General features: G+C 33.1%; 1 protein-coding gene across 11 annotated transcripts in view; it reads left to right on the top strand.

The window, feature by feature from the left end:
* Window positions 1–16,106, top strand: part of LOC6044582 (RNA binding protein fox-1 homolog 1) — a 520,873-nt gene extending 504,767 nt beyond the window's left edge. For all 11 annotated transcript variants that reach the window (XM_038261802.1, XM_038261801.1, XM_038261808.1 and 8 more), the window contains 4 exons: window positions 6,039–6,086; window positions 14,611–14,762; window positions 14,820–14,883; window positions 14,949–16,106. In XM_038261802.1, the coding sequence (XP_038117730.1) occupies window positions 6,039–6,086; window positions 14,611–14,762; window positions 14,820–14,883; window positions 14,949–14,993 (309 nt within the window). In that variant the 3' untranslated portion in view covers window positions 14,994–16,106. The remainder of the gene's footprint in view (window positions 1–6,038; window positions 6,087–14,610; window positions 14,763–14,819; window positions 14,884–14,948) is intronic.
* Window positions 16,107–19,667: the final 3,561 nt, after the last annotated feature.

The following is a 19,667-nucleotide window of genomic DNA, read 5'->3' on the forward strand; positions in this document are numbered from 1 at the left end:
GATGCACATGTTCTCAAATCGTTACGGCAATGTTCTCATTTGATTCAGCGCACCAAAAAACCATTAAAACAACCTTCGAACCAATGAAAATGTCAGCCGTTAGCCACCTGTAAATAAAAACTTGTATTGAACTATGGATTTTTCGAAAAATGCCTAATTTGGAGAAATGATATCTCCCAAAATACATTACCAAACATCAAAAAGTGATATATCGTTGGAAAGGTAATCGCGAGGGCTTTCTATCGCACTTTGAAAAACATTTCAAAAATTATTTTTTCAAGGGTAATTTTAAGGGTTTTTGAAAAACTTACTCTTAATTTTGAATTTTGACCGTGTTCGCAACCACTTATCATTACGCAACCATTTTCATTCGAAAGATTGGAAGATTTTGCATAAAATCAACTTGAGAAAAGTAGTGTAATGAAATAGTTTTCGTATAGTTATTAACGGATGAAAGAAATTGGTAAAATTTCAGTTAAAAATAACCAAAGCTCAGACTTCAGAAATGAACCTAATTTACAGTCAAAACAAAGCAGGATTGTATTTGAGCCGAATGTACAGTCATCTGAGGCAAATCTGGACATATAGGATGAATAGGGACAGCTATATCAACTATACTTTCACTCATCAGATCATATTTTTAAATTGTTTATGTTTTAAAAACATACATAAACAAACAAGTTTCTAAATTTTATGCAATTAAGTACTTTGAAAACTAATGTCCTTACTTAGACTGTAGTCTCGATTCGCCACATTTCACAGAAGTAATATTTATAATATTTTAAATTTAATTTAAATTTTTTAAATATTTAAATATTTATAATACAGAAGATCTGCTTTATTTGTATAACCTCAATCGTGCACTAAAAAGTGCAATGTTGAAATCAATATTTTTTTATCAAGTTAAAATTGAATGGAGCTGTTGATACCATAAAAACAAGCAAAAAACTCGATTTTCGTCCAAATCGGACTAGGTCCTTTTATTTGATACCACCCCAAAGTTTCACTTTTCTGCAATTAATTTTAAAAACCTTCATTGATAAACTGCGATATCTCTGAAACCGCAAGCCGTACAATGTCGAGTCAGAACTCACTAGAAAGATAATTAGACGTGGAATTAATAAGTGTAGTCTGTTTTTCAATTAAAACTTTTTTCAATGTATTTATGTTGCACAAATGAAAATTTTAAATTTGGTTTTTATATTGTGAGTAATTAAAAATTAAAGTTAAATTAATCCCAATTTTTTTACATATAATAAAGAAGAGCGGGGCAAAGGTACGCACCTAGTGACAATCATTTTGTCACCGATGACCATAAAATATTTTTGATTTGTTGTATATGGGTAATTCTCCGCCAACTCACACAGCAGTTGCCCCGACCCCTCTTCGATTTGCGTGAAACTTTGTCCTAAGGGGTAACTTTTGTCCCTGATCACGAATCCGAGGTCCGTTTTTGATATCTCGTGACGGAGGGCGGTACGACCCTTCCATTTTGAACATGCGAAAAAGAGGTGTTTTTCAATAATTTGCAGCCTAAAACGGTGATGAGATAGAAATTTGGTGTCAAAGGGACTTTTATGTAAAATTAGACGCCCGATTTGATGGCGTACTCAGAATTCCGAAAAACGTATTTTCATCGAAAAAACACTAAAAAGTTTTAAAATCCTCCCATTTTCCGTTACTCGACTGTAAAAATTTTGGAACATGTCATTTTATGGGAAATTTAATGTACTTTTCGAATCTACATTGTCCCAGAAGGGTCATTTTTCATTTAGAACAAAATTTTTCATTTTAAAATTTCGTGTTTTTCTAACTTTGCAGGGTTATTTTTTAGAGTGTTTTAATGTTCTACAAAGTTGTAGAGCAGACAATTACAAAAATTTTGATATATAGACATAAGGGGTTTGCTTATAAACATCACAAGTTATCGCGATTTTACGAAAAAAAGTTTTGAAAAAGTTGGTCGTCATCGATCATGGCCGTTCATGGTCACCCGCGACAGACACGGACGACGAAACAAAGAGAAACGCAAAAGTAACTTTTTCAAAACTTTTTCGTAAAATCGCGATAACTTGTGATGTTTATAAGCAAACCCCTTATGTCTATATATCAAAATTTTTGTAATTGTCTGCTCTACAACTTTGTAGAACATTAAAACACTCTAAAAATAACCCTGCAAAGTTAGAAAAACACGAAATTTTAAAATGAAAAATTTTGTTCTAAATGAAAAATGACCCTTCTGGGACAATGTAGATTCGAAAAGTACATTAAATTTCCCATAAAATGACATGTTCCAAAATTTTTACAGTCGAGTAACGGAAAATGGGAGGATTTTAAAACTTTTTAGTGTTTTTTCGATGAAAATACGTTTTTTCGAATTCTGAGTACGCCATCAAATCGGGCGTCTAATTTTACATAAAAGTCCCTTTGACACCAAATTTCTATCTCATCACCGTTTCAGGCTGCAAATTATTGAAAAACACCTCTTTTTCGCATGTTCAAAATGGAAGGGGTCGTACCGCCCTCCGTCACGAGATATCAAAAAACGGACCTCGGATTCGTGATCAGGGACAAAAGTTACCCCTTAGGACAAAGTTTCACGCAAATCGAAGAGGGGTCGGGGCAACTTTTCCCGATTTCGTGTGAGTTGGTAGAGAATTACCCATATACCAAATGGTACCCTTATCACTTGCTTTCAAAACGTATTACTAGAATTCACCTCAAATTGCTTTTATGTCGAGAAACAGGCAATTACCCTAAAAAATAAGTGCGTAGCTTTGCTCCGTGTGTAGGGTAAAGGAATTTTTAACTTTTTAAAATTTTAGTTATTTTTTCATTCAGTTTTCAATTGGGGGCAGTTTCAATCTCAAATTAAGGTAAATTTATCGTAAATTGACTTGTGTCTAATGAAAGGGCGTAGTACAATTTGGACGAAAATCGAGTTTTTTTTTGCTTTTTTATGGTATCAACAGCCCCATACAATTTTAACTTGATAAAAAAATATTGATTTGAACATTGCACTTTTTTGTGCACGATTGAGGTTATACTTATAAAGCTTGTCCCAACACAAATTCTGTACATAAAATATTACTTCAGTGAAATGTGGCGAATCGAGACTACAGTCTAAGTAAGGACATTAGTTTTCAAAGTACTTAATTGCATAAAATTTAGAAACTTGTTTGTTTATGTATGTTTTTAAAACATAAACAATTTAAAAATATGATCTGATGAGTGAAAGTATAGTTGATATAGCTGTCCCTATTCATCCTATATGTCCAGATTTGCCTCAGATGACTGTACATTCGGCTCAAATACAATCCTGCTTTGTTTTGACTGTAAATTAGGTTCATTTCTGAAGTCTGAGCTTTGGTTATTTTTAACTGAAATTTTACCAATTTCTTTCATCCGTTAATAACTATACGAAAACTATTTCATTACACTACTTTTCTCAAGTTGATTTTATGCAAAATCTTCCAATCTTTCGAATGAAAATGGTTGCGTAATGATAAGTGGTTGCGAACACGGTCAAAATTCAAAATTAAGAGTAAGTTTTTCAAAACCCTTAAAATTACCCTTGAAAAATAATTTTGAAATGTTTTTCAAAGTGCGATAGAAAGCCCTCGCGATTACCTTTCCAACGATATATCACTTTTTGATGTTTGGTAATGTATTTTGGGAGATATCATTTCTCCAAATTAGGGCATTTTTTCGAAAAAATCCATAGTTCAATACAAGTTTTTATTTACAGGTGGCTAACGGCTGACATTTTCATTGGTTCGAAGGTTGTTTTAATGGTTTTTTGGTGCGCTGAATCGAATGAGAACATTGCCGTAACGATTTGAGAACATGTGCATCTAGTGGGACGGTTTCAGCGAGAATTGCTCTTATGCGATTGCCACACTTTACAACAACTTTTATCGATGTTAAAACATATTTGAATGAAATAAAAATCAAAAACTGCTAAAAATTTGAATATTTCCATGAACGCTGTCATTCCTAACATCGTCGCGTAGTGCTTCTACTCGCTACCAGAATGCGTGCACGTTTCCGTCGAATCACTCAATACATCTGAATGACTTTTTATGTTTTGTTTGGGGTTAAACATATATTTTTGTCAAATGGCTCTTTGGTTCCTAGACCTTGAGAAAAAGAATTTTTCATATGGCCTTTACTGATATTGACCTATGTTTTTATAACTTCTTAATGTTATTAAGGCCGTTGCAAATATTTATTGAAGTTTATGTCCCTTGACTCTGACCAAAGTGAAGGGGGAATAAAAAGTTTAAACATTTAATTTACCAGCCATGTTTCAACATTTGAATGAACAAAGTATTTAAAAATGCATTTTACACCTGCCCAGTTGTTATTATTGTTGCAATCATTAGTTTCCAAAATACCTAAGTATTGACGAAAATTTCTCTTTTTGCAAAAAAAAAAGTTTTTGCGGTGCTGTACATTGGAATTTCATAAAAAATCAAAATACTTTTAATCCAGCCCAAACACGCTTAATACAATTATATATGCAGGAAAATGTGTTTTAGATTGTTTTAAATTGATTTGACCTTTATTTTCATTCAAATTTTGAAGATTTTTGAAAAAATATTTTTTTTGCACCCTGATTTTTTGGACCAATTTTGAAGGGGGGGGCGACATAAACTTTGAAAAATATTTGCAACGGCCTAAATAAAAGTTCAACAAATCACCTTTTTGTCATCATTTTTTTGAGTTGAACCGTTATAAATTTTACGAAAATCGTAAAAACTCGGCTAGAATCACCCTAATCGGCATACAAAAAACCGGTTTAGTTATTTTCGCCAAGGAAATCTAACGCCAAATTTGAGCTATTCGGAGAACTTTTGTTTTGGACCTTGCTTGTTTCACGTGGAGCTTAATCTAAATTATAAAAATTTCGTTTACTGAATTCTCAAAGAGTTTAAAAAAAAATATAGTTTTCCATAAATTCTCTGCTGGTCAAAGCGTTTTAGATTGAAAGCCCACACACACTCACGCATACAGGTGGTTAACGACTCTTCATTTACGATTTAAATTTGTTTTGAAGATTACCCATTTGTGGGCCCAAAACTTTCAACATGCCAAACTCTGTGTTACGTAATATTTGAATAAACTTCAATCAAACCCATTCCCTGTTAACAACAACAATTTAAGCACAATTCACGTGCTCACACGAATGAATTGCTTTAATTATAGGATTTTCGCTCCATTTATCGCCCAATCTGATGTGCACTCCCCGACGTGCGATCGGCAACAAAAAAAAAAAACGCAAACAACTGTTTTCAATATTCCATCCGGGCCAAAATAAAACAACAATCAACGGCCATAATGCGCGTTCACGAATAATTCATTATAATTATTAAAAAAAAACTGGCACGTTAAAAATCGACCACGGATTTTTTTGTTTCGTGCGTCCCGTTTCCCGCGAAAGCTTTTATTTTTTAAATTATCTGCCATTATCTTAGTCTGACAAGCGACGATCTCGCACACACAGAAATACATACACGCTGTAGGACACTTTATTCAGAAGCCAGTCGCTGGAAAATTATGCACTTTTCCCAAACAGGACGAAAATGTGTCGCTCTCTGTCGCAAGGGGTGGACACTGACAAAAAAATCGATCGAAAAAATAATTTTGGAAATTTTCCACAATACACCTTTGAAACTAAGTTTTTTTTTCTGTGATGATTTTTTTTTGTGATACAGTAGCAAATTTTTAAGCGATAAATATTTGCTTTTTTCTCACTGCGAAAGTTTATCTCTTCCCGTCGTGTGCTGCTTTTATTCAAGTGACACGTGTGCGTTACGCAACTCGTTTGCGAAGCTTTAGTTTAATCTACTTATTTTGGAGAAGCAAAAAAAGCTCGTTATTGTTGCTGTGTGTACAGATCTGTGTGGGTCATTTCCGCGGGGGAGCACTGTTTGGGCATTCTTTTGCCGGGGTGAAAAAGTATTTAAAATTGTTGGCACTTCATTAAATTTTGCTTGTCTTGTTTTTTTTTTTCTCTCTTTCCGATGTAATTGCAGGCGGCCAAACCGGTGACGGAAGTTCAAGCTCAGCCGACAATGTTGAACGTAAGTAAATTCGGAAATTACGCCAGCATTAAATTGAAATTTCAATAATTTTAGTTGATTTTGGAAGTACTGATTTTTATCAAACGTTTTTTCAAATAAAAATTGCATTAAAATTCGAAACGCCGTATCGAAAAGCAACTTTTTTCAATATTTTTTCAAATTTGAACGGTGAATTTACTTAAAACTCAGTGTTGGTATTCTCGCGCTCACGCGAGAAAAAATCCTCTCTCTCGAGTTCTCGTCGCGTGTCTCGAGCTGCCGAGAGAAACTCGCAGATTGTCCGTGCTCTCCTCCGCTCGCGAACGTATATTTTTTTAAGTAGAAAATCACGAGGAATCGATTGGTGGTATTCTCATAAGCGTCAAACGACGGCAAAGGCTCGTTTTGCCCCATTTACCCCATTTTATGTATTTTCTTTAATATCTTGAATTGCCGTGGTTTTCCGAACTTTAAATAAATGTAATTGTATGCAGAAAATCACGAGGAATCGATTTAGAACACTCTAACTTGCGGCAAATGGCGACAAGGGCTCATTTTACCCCATTTACTCCCTCTTGATATGTTTTTCGTGAATATCTTGAACGTACTGTGCATTCTACAGTAACATTCTTGTTAACTGTATTGGAAATCACGTTTAATATATTGACTAAAAACACATGAAATGGGCAAAATAGGCCCTTGTCGCCATTTGCCGCTAACCAGAGTGTTCTCAATCGATTCCTCGTGATTTTCTGCATAAAATTACATTTATTTAAAGTTTGGAAAACCACGGCAATTCAATATATTAAAGAAAATACATAAAATGGGGTAAATGGGGCAAATCGAGCCTTTGCCTTCGTTTTCCGTTTATGAGAACATCACCAATCGAATCCTCGTGATTTTCTACATAAAATAATATACGTTGAAACTGTAAGAAATAATGTAATTTCAAGATATTTACGAAAAACATATTAAAAGGGGTTAAATGGGGCAAAATGGGCCCTTGCGGTCATTTGTCAACAATGAGAGTGTCACCAATCGATTTCTCGTGATGTTTTACATAAAATAGTATACTTCAAAGTGTAAAAACAACGGTAATTAAAGATATTGGCGAAAAACACATACAATGGGGTAACTGGGGCAAAATGGGCCCATGATGTCATTTGCTGCCAATGAAAATGTCACAAATTGATTCCTCGCGATTTTCTACATAAAATAACATGCTTCAAAATTGCAGGAAACTACAGTAATTCAAGATATTAATAAAAAACACATAAATAAGGGGTAAATGGGGCAAAGTGGGCCCTTGCCGTCATTTGCCGCTATTGAGAGTATTACCAATCGATTTCTCGTGATTTTTTACATAAAATAAGATACTTTAAAAGTGCGTCAAACTACGGCAGTGGAAGATATTCGAGAAAAACACCCTTAAAAGCAAAATGGGGTAAAATGGACCACTTCCCGTCATTTGCCGCTATTGAGAGTACCACCAATCGATTCCTCGTAATTTTTTACATTAAAAATGATACTTTTGACAGGCAAAAACTGACGGCATCAAAAGATCCGTTTTTTTCACCCGTTTTTGCCCACTGTGCATCGCCTGGTTCGCAAATTGCTCGAACGGCTAGGAAGAGGTGCTCGTGAGCGCTCGCGGCGAGAACGAGAACGCGAACGAAAAGGCAAGCCCGAGCGAGAAGAGAAAAATACTACAAGTTCTCTCTCTCGCTCGCGAGCGAGAAATGCTTTCCTTCTTCTCGCCCGAATTCCAACACTGCGTTAAAACACATGACATAACATTTCATTCAAAAGGCATTTTTCGAAATTGCAAACACAAAAATGTGGGCAACTCGTTGCAAAACTTCAATTTTTCAGCACTGTATTGAAGTTAATTTAAGCTTTTAATTCATTTTAATCGACTTCTCCAAATGTTAGGGGGGATTTCATTCCCAGTACAAATTTCCAAATGGAAATCAATTAACATTAGCACAGCACAACATTCGAACCGCACACACGTTCCCACACGTGTCTCGGAGCAGCCACCATCCATTAGTGTGATTAGAGCGGAGAGCACACATTTCCTTCATCTTTACTTTTACTGCCGTTTTGATCATTTGCCAGATTTTTTTTTTTTTTGCTCATTCTCGCTTGGAACTTTTCCACCAGACTAGGGGGGGTGACGTGATGTGGGGAGGGGAAAAAGCCCCATCCACGATTCGCCGTTTTGGAAACTTAATTAGTGATCGAGATGGCGCGCGTGGAGCAGGGGGGCGAGGCGAATAAAATTGAATGATAATAAATATGGCTAATTTATTGTTTCATTAATTCTAGCACTCCATCGCTGGCGATGGCTGAGTGTGCCTTTTCCGGTCCGCGGAAAAACTCGCACTTCGCCGATAAATTTGCGATATGGACGAATCAATTTAACGCGTGCTTGGGCTCAATTGTCGTTTGGTTGAATTTGTGAGCTGAAGCTGCCTTCCAGATTTTGGATTTTTATTTGCGGAAAACAATTTGTGGTTTTGTCAAATAAGCAGGAAGCCACATGCCACAAACATTGAGGGTGCGGAAAACTTTTTTATTACTTTTATTTTGTTTTATGACGAAAAAGATTCCTCCTTGTTGAGAAAAACAAACTCTTAAAATCATAAAGATGAAAGGTTAAAGTATTTGCTCTCTCAACCTTGCTTCACCTGGCAAACGAAATTAAAATTTACGCAGAATCAATTTCCATTTGGCGTGAATCGAGCGAAATATGAGCAGTGATTTGGGTCCTTCTTTTTTTTTTTTTTTTGCTCTTGTGCATCCGTTTTACTCCAAAATGGCATTTCGTCGAAATTTTATGAATGTGCCCTTTTCCTTGAAAGTGTAATGTTTAAGGGAGCGTTAAAAATCTGTTCGTAACTATACGTTTTCGCAAATCGGCTCGTTTTCGAAAAAAAATTTTGTCATGTGCGATTGTTTCAAATAGTGTCCATCTTCGTCCATTTAAAAAAAAAAAGTGCCGTAAAACGGGGTGACTTTGATAGGTTCGTGATTTTTCCGCAAAATAAAGAGTACAATTAAAATACGTACGGAATGGTTTAGAATCATACTGACCGTGGTAGAGAAGTGTTCAAAGTACCTCAAGAAGAACTTTTCATAAAATTTTGAAAAGTTTATAAAGTTAGTTAACTATAGTTAAGAAAAAGTTGATGAAAGTCATTATTTTAAACTTCTCAAAGTGTCATGATTTTCTCAATGAACATGATTTTGAATCGGTAAACGGAATGCATTTTCGGATTCATTGGACAATTTTTCACTAGGAGAAGGTTAAATAAGTTTATAAATAAAAAATATAAGTGTTTTTGAAACACAATTTAAAAAAATCTCCAAATTCATAGGAGCAACTCTCTACGAAATCGGCCGATTTCGACAATTTTTATTTTTTGTATTTTTTATTTGACTTAAACTTTGTGGGGGCCTATGACCATATAAGCTATTTTGCGTCATTGGTTCACTCATACAAGGCTCCATACAATTTTGGCTGCTGTCCATACAAAAATGGTATGTAAATATTCAAACAGCTGTAACTTTTGTGTGAATTTTCTGATCAATTTGGTGTCTTCGGCAAAGTTGTAGGTATTGTTGAGGATTTTTAAGAAAAAATAGGTACATGGAAAAAAAAATTTGCAGATTTTTTTATCAACTTTTTTTTCACTAAAACCCAATTTCCCAAAATTCGTTTTTTTATATGTTTTAGGGGACAAAAATCCGCAACTTTTGAGCCATAGAGAAAAATGGTCAAAAAATCTGCGGCCAAGTTTTAGAAAAAAATTAAATCAAGACTCACATTTTAAAAGGGCCAAACAGTGAAAATTACGTCCATTTAAAATGCTAGTCTTGATTAAAAAAAATTCAAAATATTTTTTTCGAAAAGATCGGAAAATTTCACGAATGTTTCATGTATTAAAATTGAAAATCGGACCATTATTTGCTGAGATCTGGTCATCAGAAAATAGTGGGTTTTTTTGGTGAGATTAAGAAAACTTCAATTTTCGTGTTTCTTTTTCTTAAAGCGGCTCTATCTCAGCAACCCGAGGTCCAATCTTCAATGTCAATGAACTTTTCAAAAAAAAATATTTTTAGAAACTGTCACTCATGGTCTCTATTTTTAAAAATTGAAAAACTGCCAATATATCAAGTACTTTTCGATTGCAAATTCAATTTTGCATTAAAATATAATGTCAAACTTGTTTTTGCATAAAACATCGATTTTTCCAAAAATCACTATTTTTTCAAAAATTCATAACTCGGCGGCAGATTTTTTGACCATGTTTCTCTATGGCTTATAAGTTGCGGATTTTTGTCCCCTGAAACATATAAAAAAATCTCGAAAATCAAAAAAATACGTATTTTGGGAAATTGAGTTTTAGTGAAAAAAAGTTGATTTAAAAATCTGCATTTTTTGTTCCGTTTACCTATTTTTTCTCAAAAGTCTTCAACAATACCTACAACTTTGCCGAAGACACCAAATTGATCAGAAAATTCACTCAAAAATTACAGCTGTTTGAATACATACATACCAATTTTGTATGGACAGCAGCCAAAATTGTATGGAGACTTGTATGGATGAACCAATCACACAAAATAGTTTATTTGGTCATAGGGAAGGCCCCCACAAAGTTTGAGCCAAATCAAAAAATACAAATAAAATCCATTTCCGGTTTTTGTAGAGAATTGCTCATAGGCAAATTCAGTTGAACAAATTTCATGTAAAATGTGAAAACTTGTAATTCGTGCTTCGAATTTAGTATAAAATGCAATATAAATCAATAATTTTATAAACAATATGAGTTTTAAAAAAAATTTCAGGCAAAATTCCGACTTTTTAACAATTTTGCCTAAAATTTAAATGTATTTTGTTAAAAAGCTTATAAAATTAGTTAACTAAATGTAAACATTGATTTTTTTTCTTAAAAACTATATCAGCTACTTTTGTGATGGTACATTTAACGTACAAATAAATTTTGAACATCTTAAATATGATTTTAACAAGAAAAACTATGACTATCAAAGTCATCCCGGAATTTAAACTAAGATTTTTTAACGTAACTATTTTTCTAAACACTTTTAAAAAACTTTTTTCCCAAAATAGTGCATGGACTTTGTGTGGCCTACCCCAGTACATGTTTTAAAAATAATAATCTTGAGAAAAACCTTACCTGTTGGAAAATATTTCAAAAACAAATTGAAATCCTATCAAAGTCACCCCGGTTTACGGTATATTGAAAAAGCAGAAAAAAATCTCAACTATTTTCAGCCATTTCACGCAATCCCGTTTTTTTTTTTGTTTGGCGATTAGGGTGCTCCTATCCGAAATAGGGTGGTCCAATAAATAACCTTTCTTTTGAATTTTGGCGCTCTAAAATTGATTTTTCGAAAAATGTGCTTTTTGCGAAAATCGACGAAAAATGCCATTTTTTGGACCACCCTATTTCGGATAGGAGCACCTTAATCGCCGAACAAAAAAATACGGGTCTAATTATTTGGGTAAAAAAACCTCCATTCCAAATTTGAGCCAAATCAAAGCTCTTTTGATTTGGAGACTTCCTGTTTGACTGTTTTGACTTTTTGAAATTGTTGGTTGCTGAGATTTTAAAGAAATAAAATTACGAAAAAAATGTTTTCCAAAGTTTTACCATCAATTTTCAATCGATGATATTTAGGGGGAAATATACCCATTTTAAGCCTAATAAGCGGTCGTGTTTGAATGATGCTGGATAATCTGGAGTGTTCCTTGAAATTTACTAAAACCAAGTACACCAACGAGTAGAGCAACTTTTTGTGAACAATTATGTTTATTTTCACTTTTAATAATAAGTATGCTATTCCTATTACAAGCATTTAAAAAAAAACTTCCAAAATGCATTCTAATCAGTCGAGTGCATTGGGCCACGCCCATTTTCCTATTTTCAGCTTAGTTCTTATTTTTCTTCCAGCGCTCTTTTGGGTCTGCTTAGTGCTGCCAAAATTGATGAATGAGCGAACAAAAGTAGCATTTATAGCGAAAGTTTCCTGGCAGCACTTGCTCACTCCAACAGGCGCTGCAGCAGCATGTTGGTGGTGTTGGTGGCCACCCTTTGATCTTTATTTGCCTTCGCTCATCGCTCGGTTTTTTTCGCCCTGGATTGGAATGGGTAGTCAAAATTGAAACGTCAAAAGACTTTGTTTGTTTTTTTGATGGCGCTTGCTAATTATTTACATGTTTCGGGATTATGTTTCAAGTGAGTGACTAACTAATGTGCAAAAGAACATGTTGCCGGTAGTTGGAAGCAATTTTATATCTTAAGCGCTTTTAAATCGTTGGCGCAAGTGAAAAGATATTGATGGCGACTTTCGTTCAGCAGTTAACCTCTCATCTTGCGTGTGGATGTGTGTGCCACCAAAATGATGAGAAATGGTCTCGCAAAATAGAAATTATGATCAAAAGTGCATTAAATTTGATCTTTTTGGCCAGTAAAAGGCATAAATTTGCGTGCTTACTTGAAGCGCTGCTGTTGCTGGTAAGTTTATAGCTTAATAATATTTTTGGAGCTTTAATCGAGCATCAAACTCTTCATATGACGAAACTCGTTTGAAATTTTCTCAACCTTGCGAAAAAATATTTCAAAAGGAAGTATTTCAATATTTACACTTTTTATAATGTTTTGAAGTATTTGCTTATATAGGCACTTGTTTTTTTTTTTTTAATCTAATTCTCTCAGCTGTAAAGCTTGTTATACATTTTCAAAATTTGTTCATGATATTTTTAGATTTTTTGTTTTTTTTTTTTTTGTTTTAGTCATAATCATCAAGAATTGATTTTATTGTTTTTACTTTGGTAGCTTGCAGATTTAATTATTTTTTTAAATTAAAAATATTAATTAAATAGCAGCAAAAAGCCAATAATTATGCTAATGAAAGTTTTGTCCAGAAAAAGATGATTTTTTGACATTCGAAAAAATAAATTGATTTATGACAATAGTTATATTGAGTAGTTATTAATTTATTTACGAGACCAAAAATATCAAATTAATTTGAGTGTTGCCAAAATCAGGAAAAAGTTTAAAATTGTTGTCAAAATCTGGTGATATAAAAAACAGGATAACACTATATTTAAATACAACAGTGACAATGTAGCTCGAGATGAAAACGGACGCGTTGTCCGTTTTATTGAATAATTTTAACATAGAAATAATAAATATCTAGAATCACATTTAGACGTCAGTTATTCAAATATTTTTGTATTTCATAATTGAAATGTTGCTGTATCACGAAGCCGTTGCATCGTTACAAAAAGTGGTTGGTTGGTAATTTGACGGGCTTTCTGAAAAGATACCATGAAATAAAAAAAAAACACGTCTATAAGTTTTTTTTTATCTATTTATTTTTTTAAGTTTAAAATTCTAATTTTAAGGTGAGTCTAAAATTATATTCGTTCAAATTGTGTAGAAATAGCCTAAGATGTTGCAAAAAGCCTCACGAAAAATGCAGGATGGTATGCCCTTTTGAAAAAAATAAAAATCTTTTATTAAAACTATGTGAAAATTAAAAAAAAAACAATCCCCGGAATTAATTGCCAGACAATTTTACATATCAGTCTAAATATTGCCCATTATCTCAAGTTCAATCCTTGAGAAGATACAGCGGGTTTTAAAATTAAAAGTGTTGACAAAACAGGGATTTTGTCTTGTTTTGGATGGTTTTAGGCGATTTCTATATGTGAGAGTTGATTTTTCAGTCCAGTCTATAACAAATTTTAATCGGAAAGCTTTTCAAAAACAAAAATCTACAAAATTTAAACATATCATCAACCTAATCTTTTTTTATGTTTTTTGGTTAATCTTTAACTAAGAAACATTTAATTTTAAACTATTCAGAAGATATATTTGTTGATGATAAAAAAATTAATATTCCCTCTATGTATCAAAGTAATGTCAACATTTTTAAAAAATGCTTCATAAAAAAGGAACAAAACAATTGCTTGTACAATCTATTTCAAACTATTTGAAAAAAAAAAAAACAAACAAACAACATTAAACAACGTTTATTTTATCATTTATATTCAAATGGGGCACTTTAAGGCTTTTTTATTTTGATTTTGGAGCTACAAATCGGAAAAGACTTAAAACTTTAGGAAAAGAGAATTATTTATCCATTGACATTTTTCAATAGTTTAACAGTAATTTGACAATTACAGAAATTTATCAGAAATGTTTCTCTGGAGCGACTTCTAACAATGTGTGCTTCAATTTTCATAGGGCGATAAGTGTTAATTTTAAACATAATTAGTATTTCAGCTTTCAGGCCTGAAAGCTAGTATATTGACCCAAAAATCTAAATTTTCTAAACTAGCCTATAAATTTCGTATTGTTCTGAAAATCATTTTCCCATCATTGTCTAAAAAAACATTTTTTGTTTCAAAGTTCAGGCCTGTAAGGGTTAAAAAAGTGTTCACAAAATAAATATTTTAAAACCCACCTTTAAATCTAGTACCACAATTACTAATTTCGCATTTTCTTCACAGGCGGCAGCCCCCCTGCTGAAGACGCCCATGTCGCAGGCCCAGGCCCAGGCGTACAATGCCGCGACCTATACGGCCGCAGCGGCCCGCGCCGCCTACGGAGCTGCAGCCGCCGCCGCCCAGCCGACCGTCGCCGGCTACGCCACCATCGCTGGGTGAGTACTTTTAACAGTCGAATTATTTTTTTTTGTGGAGTCGTTTTCAGTTTTCAGATACGGACGCGAATATGCCGATCCCTATCTCGGTCACGGCATCGGACCGGTTCCCGGATACGGGGTAAGAGCGGATTTTTTGTGTTTTCTAGTACTACAATTTAACTAACTTTGACGTTTTGTTTTTAGGCCACCATGTACCGAGGAACGTACAACCGTTTTGCGCCATACTAGATTTAAGCAGCAGCCAACTTTTCTCCTCTCTACCATCACGAGATTAATTTAGAGTAGAAGCAACAAAACAACAACGCTGGGAAGTAGTAGAACAGCAGATGGAAACAGAAGTAAATAAAAAAAAACTCTAATCAAGGATCGATACCAAAGTTGTACGCGAAGCAGCTCGAGACAACCAGAACCGTCGGCGGGAAGCGTTGAACCGAATTATATATTTTTTGGTTTGCTCTTATAGGATTTAAGGTTTACACAGTTCTCTCGTCTACACAGAAAAAAAAAGAAACACATCACGTAAAGTAAAGTTTTCCATTATTATTTTTTGCTAGGCTCTCTTTGTAACACAGAAGAATCTCTCTCTCTCCACTCAAAGCAGAAATAGTTCCTCAACTTTTGTTGTCCATTACGTATCTTCCACGAGCGCAGAACAATAGTGCATCCCCAAAACAAGTCAGAGAAAATTGTCATCCACTAGCGTTTAGTTCGCACACATCACTCACACACAGAACAAAAAAAGTTCGCACACACTTGGCAGGAGACGAGGTTAGGTTAGAAGTCAGATATATTTGTAGAGGAAATGATGAAAAGTGTAGAATTTTGCCCCCCTTCCCACGACGCCCCCACACACGCGGGGGTGAACAAAATCTTCCACGAAGGAAGACGCGAAGTCAGCTCAACTGAAGAAGAAAAATTAATAAATGTGTATTTTCAAGCGTGAATACCGAAACGAACCAGGTGAGTTTTGCAGTACTAGATTTCTCTACTTACAACACACTCACAGAGCCCGCTCCCCCTCCCGCTCAAAGGCAAATAATTTTATATTAAAATTATTCAATTCTCGTCGAGAATAGAAGCAAAAATCTTGCTTAGAGCACGCCCAACCAGAACGAGAGAGTCCGCTACGACATTGAAATCTTTTGTTAGCGAGTAGAGAACTAAAAACACACACAAAATCAGCCAAAGTTATCGACTAACACACAAATTCACTCAAATGATGATGAAAAACGAGTTCTGACTTCCCCTAGCCGTGCTGCTACTGTAGTACTAGAACGGGCAGCTTCCCTTGAAAAGTGGAAAAAATAAGCAAAACCAGTGTGTTTCCAGTGTAAAGCAAAATAATAATACTCAAATGTTTTCCTCACGCTCGCACAATTTTTGCAACATAATGTGCACAAAAAAAAATGTTAAAACCACGAGCAAACAGAACAGGTTGTTTCGATGAGATTAAATTTCTCAGTGTCAACCGGTAATTTACGTTAACCTCACCCGAACGAATTATCCTTCTTTATATACCTACTTTATTAGTCATATATTACGATTAATCTTACGTTTAGGTAGTTGTTGTTGTATGGAATTAACCAGTAAGCGCACAACCCATCACTCACACAAATTCGCGCGCGCGCAAATCGAATACAAAACACACGTTGCAAATCAGGGCATTCTATTGTTGTAAGATTTTAAACCGTAGCTAAGTTTGTTTTCCGTGCGTCGTTCTCGAACCAACTCATATTTACAATAGTTTGAAGTTTTTTGATAGGTTGTTTTAACTGCGATAATCTAGTACTACACTGGGGTGGCTGCCATTACCGGAGGTGATCCAGTGACGGGAATGTATGCAAATGCGCTGATAAAATGAAGGGGGCGTTCGTTGTGATGAACTGGAAATAATATTCAATCTAGTACTTCTTCAAGGAAAATCGAATTTCTTTTCTAAAAAATAGAATTCAGAAGTTTTTGCTTTGTGTCACTGAAAAATATCTCCAAAAGAATTGAAAATCAAATCTTAAAAAAAATAATTAAATATTGATTGTTGATCTAGTACTTCATTTTTCATGAGTATTGATTAAAATGCAATTGGTTAATGCAATTAAAAATGATAAATGTTTGTCGAATTTTTTTTTTTTCAAATTCGTCATTTGTTTTAAGAAGGGCTTCATAGTTTATATATTATGACAACTCTCTCTCAAAAATGATTTAAAAAACATTTTTCATCGTTATTGTACAGTGTTGTACTAGATTGACCTGCTTAAACTTTATGAAACTTCATTTCTACCACAATTTTTAACATGAAGTACTGAAATACTAAAACCTCAAAATTGAAGTTGTTATAAGAATCCTCATCATGGTTCGATAACGATTTTTCTAAAGTATCTTTATCGCTATCGAATATTTTTTCGGCAATCAGTTGTCAGCAATAACATACGAACTAGTTTCGACTTCTTTAAAATAACTCATTCAAGGAAAAAAAAATGCAGACTTTTAAAGATTTTAAGAACACTATATACTTTAATATATAGTTTTTTAAAAAGTGTAAGTACTCAGTAATTTTCACTGAATTCCGTTTTTCATAATTTGCAAATTAGATATGTATTAAATTTAGTATAGATTTTTTGGAGTTTTTTAAAGGTCTAATAACAACATTTTCATTTTTGACTTTTTGGGCGTTTTTGAAACCATTATTCAAACACACTCAAAATGCAAAATAAAGGATTATTGGACATTTAAAACAAAAATCTGGTTTCTACTGTTAAGCTTTTTTTGAATATATTAAAATTTTCAAAAAAACCCATATTTTTCGGATAAATACTCAAATTTCATAATTTTCCATATGGGTATCAAATGAGGCGATATTTCGTGTAGATTTCAACTGTTTTACAAATTTTTTGTAAAATCCTCAAATTTCATCGAAAATCCGTATTTTTGAATAAATACTCAAATTTTCAAAACTTGCAATATGGGTATCAAACGAGGCAAAATTTTGTGTAGATTTCTACTGTTTTAAAATTGGTTGTGAAAAATACTAAAATTTTAACCAAAATACGTATTTCTTGAAAAAACTCAAAATTTCATAATTTGCAATATGGGAATCAAACGACGCAAAACTTTTTGTATATTTCTACTGTTTTAATTTTTTTGTGTAAAATGCTAAAATTTTCAATCCGTATTTTTTCGAAAATACTCAAATTACCATAATTTGTAATATGGGTATCAAAAGAGGCGAAATTTCATGTAGATTTCTGCTGTTTAACAAATTTTTGTGTGCAGTGCAACATTTTTCACTAAAATCCGTATTTTTGAATAAATACCGTAAAACGGGGTGACTTTGATAGCCGGGGTGACTTTGATAGGTTTGCGATTTTTCCGCAAAATGAAGAGTACAATTAAAATACGTAAGGAATGGTTCAGAAACATACTGACCGTGGTAGAGAAGTGTTCAAAGTACCTCATGAAGAACTTTTCATAAATTTTTGAAAAGTTTATAAAGTTAGTTAACTATAGTTAAGAAAATGTGGATGAAAGTCATTATTTTAAACTTCTCAAAGTGTCATGATTTTCTCAATGAACATGATATTTAATCGGAAAACGGAATGCATTTTCGGATTCTTTGGACAATTTTCCACTTGGAGAAGGTTAAATAAGTTTGTAAATAATAAATAATATGTGTTTTTGAAACACAATTAAAAAAAATCTCCCAATTTATAGGCAAATTCAGTTGAACAAATTTCATGTAAAATGTGAAAACTTGTGATTCGAATTCAGTTTAAAATGCAATATAAATCGATAATTTTATAAACAAAACTATTTTTAACAAATTTCAGGCAAAATTCCGACTTTTTAACAATTTTACCTAAAATTTATATGTATTTTGTTAAAAAGCTTTATAAACTTAGTTTACTTAATATAAACATTGATTTTTTTTTCTTACAAACTATATCAGCTACTTTAGTGATGGTACATTTAACGTACAAATAAAGTTTGAACATCTTAAATATGATTTTAACAAGAAAAACAATGACTATCAAAGTCACCCCGGAATTAAAACCAAGAATTTTTAACGTAACCATTTTTCTAAACACTATTGAAAAAACTTTTTTTCCAAAATAGTGCATGGACTTTGTGTGGCCTACCTCAGTACATGTTTCAAAAATAATAATCTTGAGAAAAACCTTACCTGTTGGAAAATATTCTAAAAACAAATTGAAATCCTATCAAAGTCACCCCGGTTTACGGTACTCAAATTTTCAAAACTTGCAATATGGGTATCAAACGAGGCAAAATTTTGTGTAGATTTCTACGGTTTTAAAATTGGTTGTGAGAAATACTCATATTTTCACAAAATTCCGTTTTTTAAATACTCAAAATAGTAATTTACAATACGACTGTTAATCGAGGCGAGATTTCGTGTAAATTTCTACTGGTCAAAATTCTTTGTGTAAAATACTTAAATTTTCACAAAAAAAAACTTTTTTTTCAAATACATTCTCAAATTATCATAATTTGCTGTTTTTTTCAATTTTTGGTGTAAAATCCTCAAATTTTTACAAAAAAAATCGTATTTTTCGAATAACACTCAAAATTTGATAATTTGCAATATGGGTATCAAACGTGGCGAAATTTTCGTGTAGAATTCTACTGTTAAACTAATGCAAATAATAAAATTTTCACAAAAATCGTATTTTTCGAATAACTCTCAAAATTTCATAATTTGCAATATGGGTAGCAAACGATGCAAAATTTCGTATAAATTTCTACTGCTTAACAATTTTGTGTGTAAAATGCCTAAATTTTCACACTCTAATGTATTAAAATTTGTTTTGTAAAATACTCAAATTTTAACAAAATTCCTTTTTTTTGTTGAAAATATACGGTATTTTGTGATAATTTTAGTTTTTTCAC

Source organism: Culex quinquefasciatus, chromosome 3 (genome assembly GCF_015732765.1).
Source record: "Culex quinquefasciatus strain JHB chromosome 3, VPISU_Cqui_1.0_pri_paternal, whole genome shotgun sequence".
Lineage (NCBI taxonomy): Eukaryota > Metazoa > Arthropoda > Insecta > Diptera > Culicidae > Culex > Culex quinquefasciatus.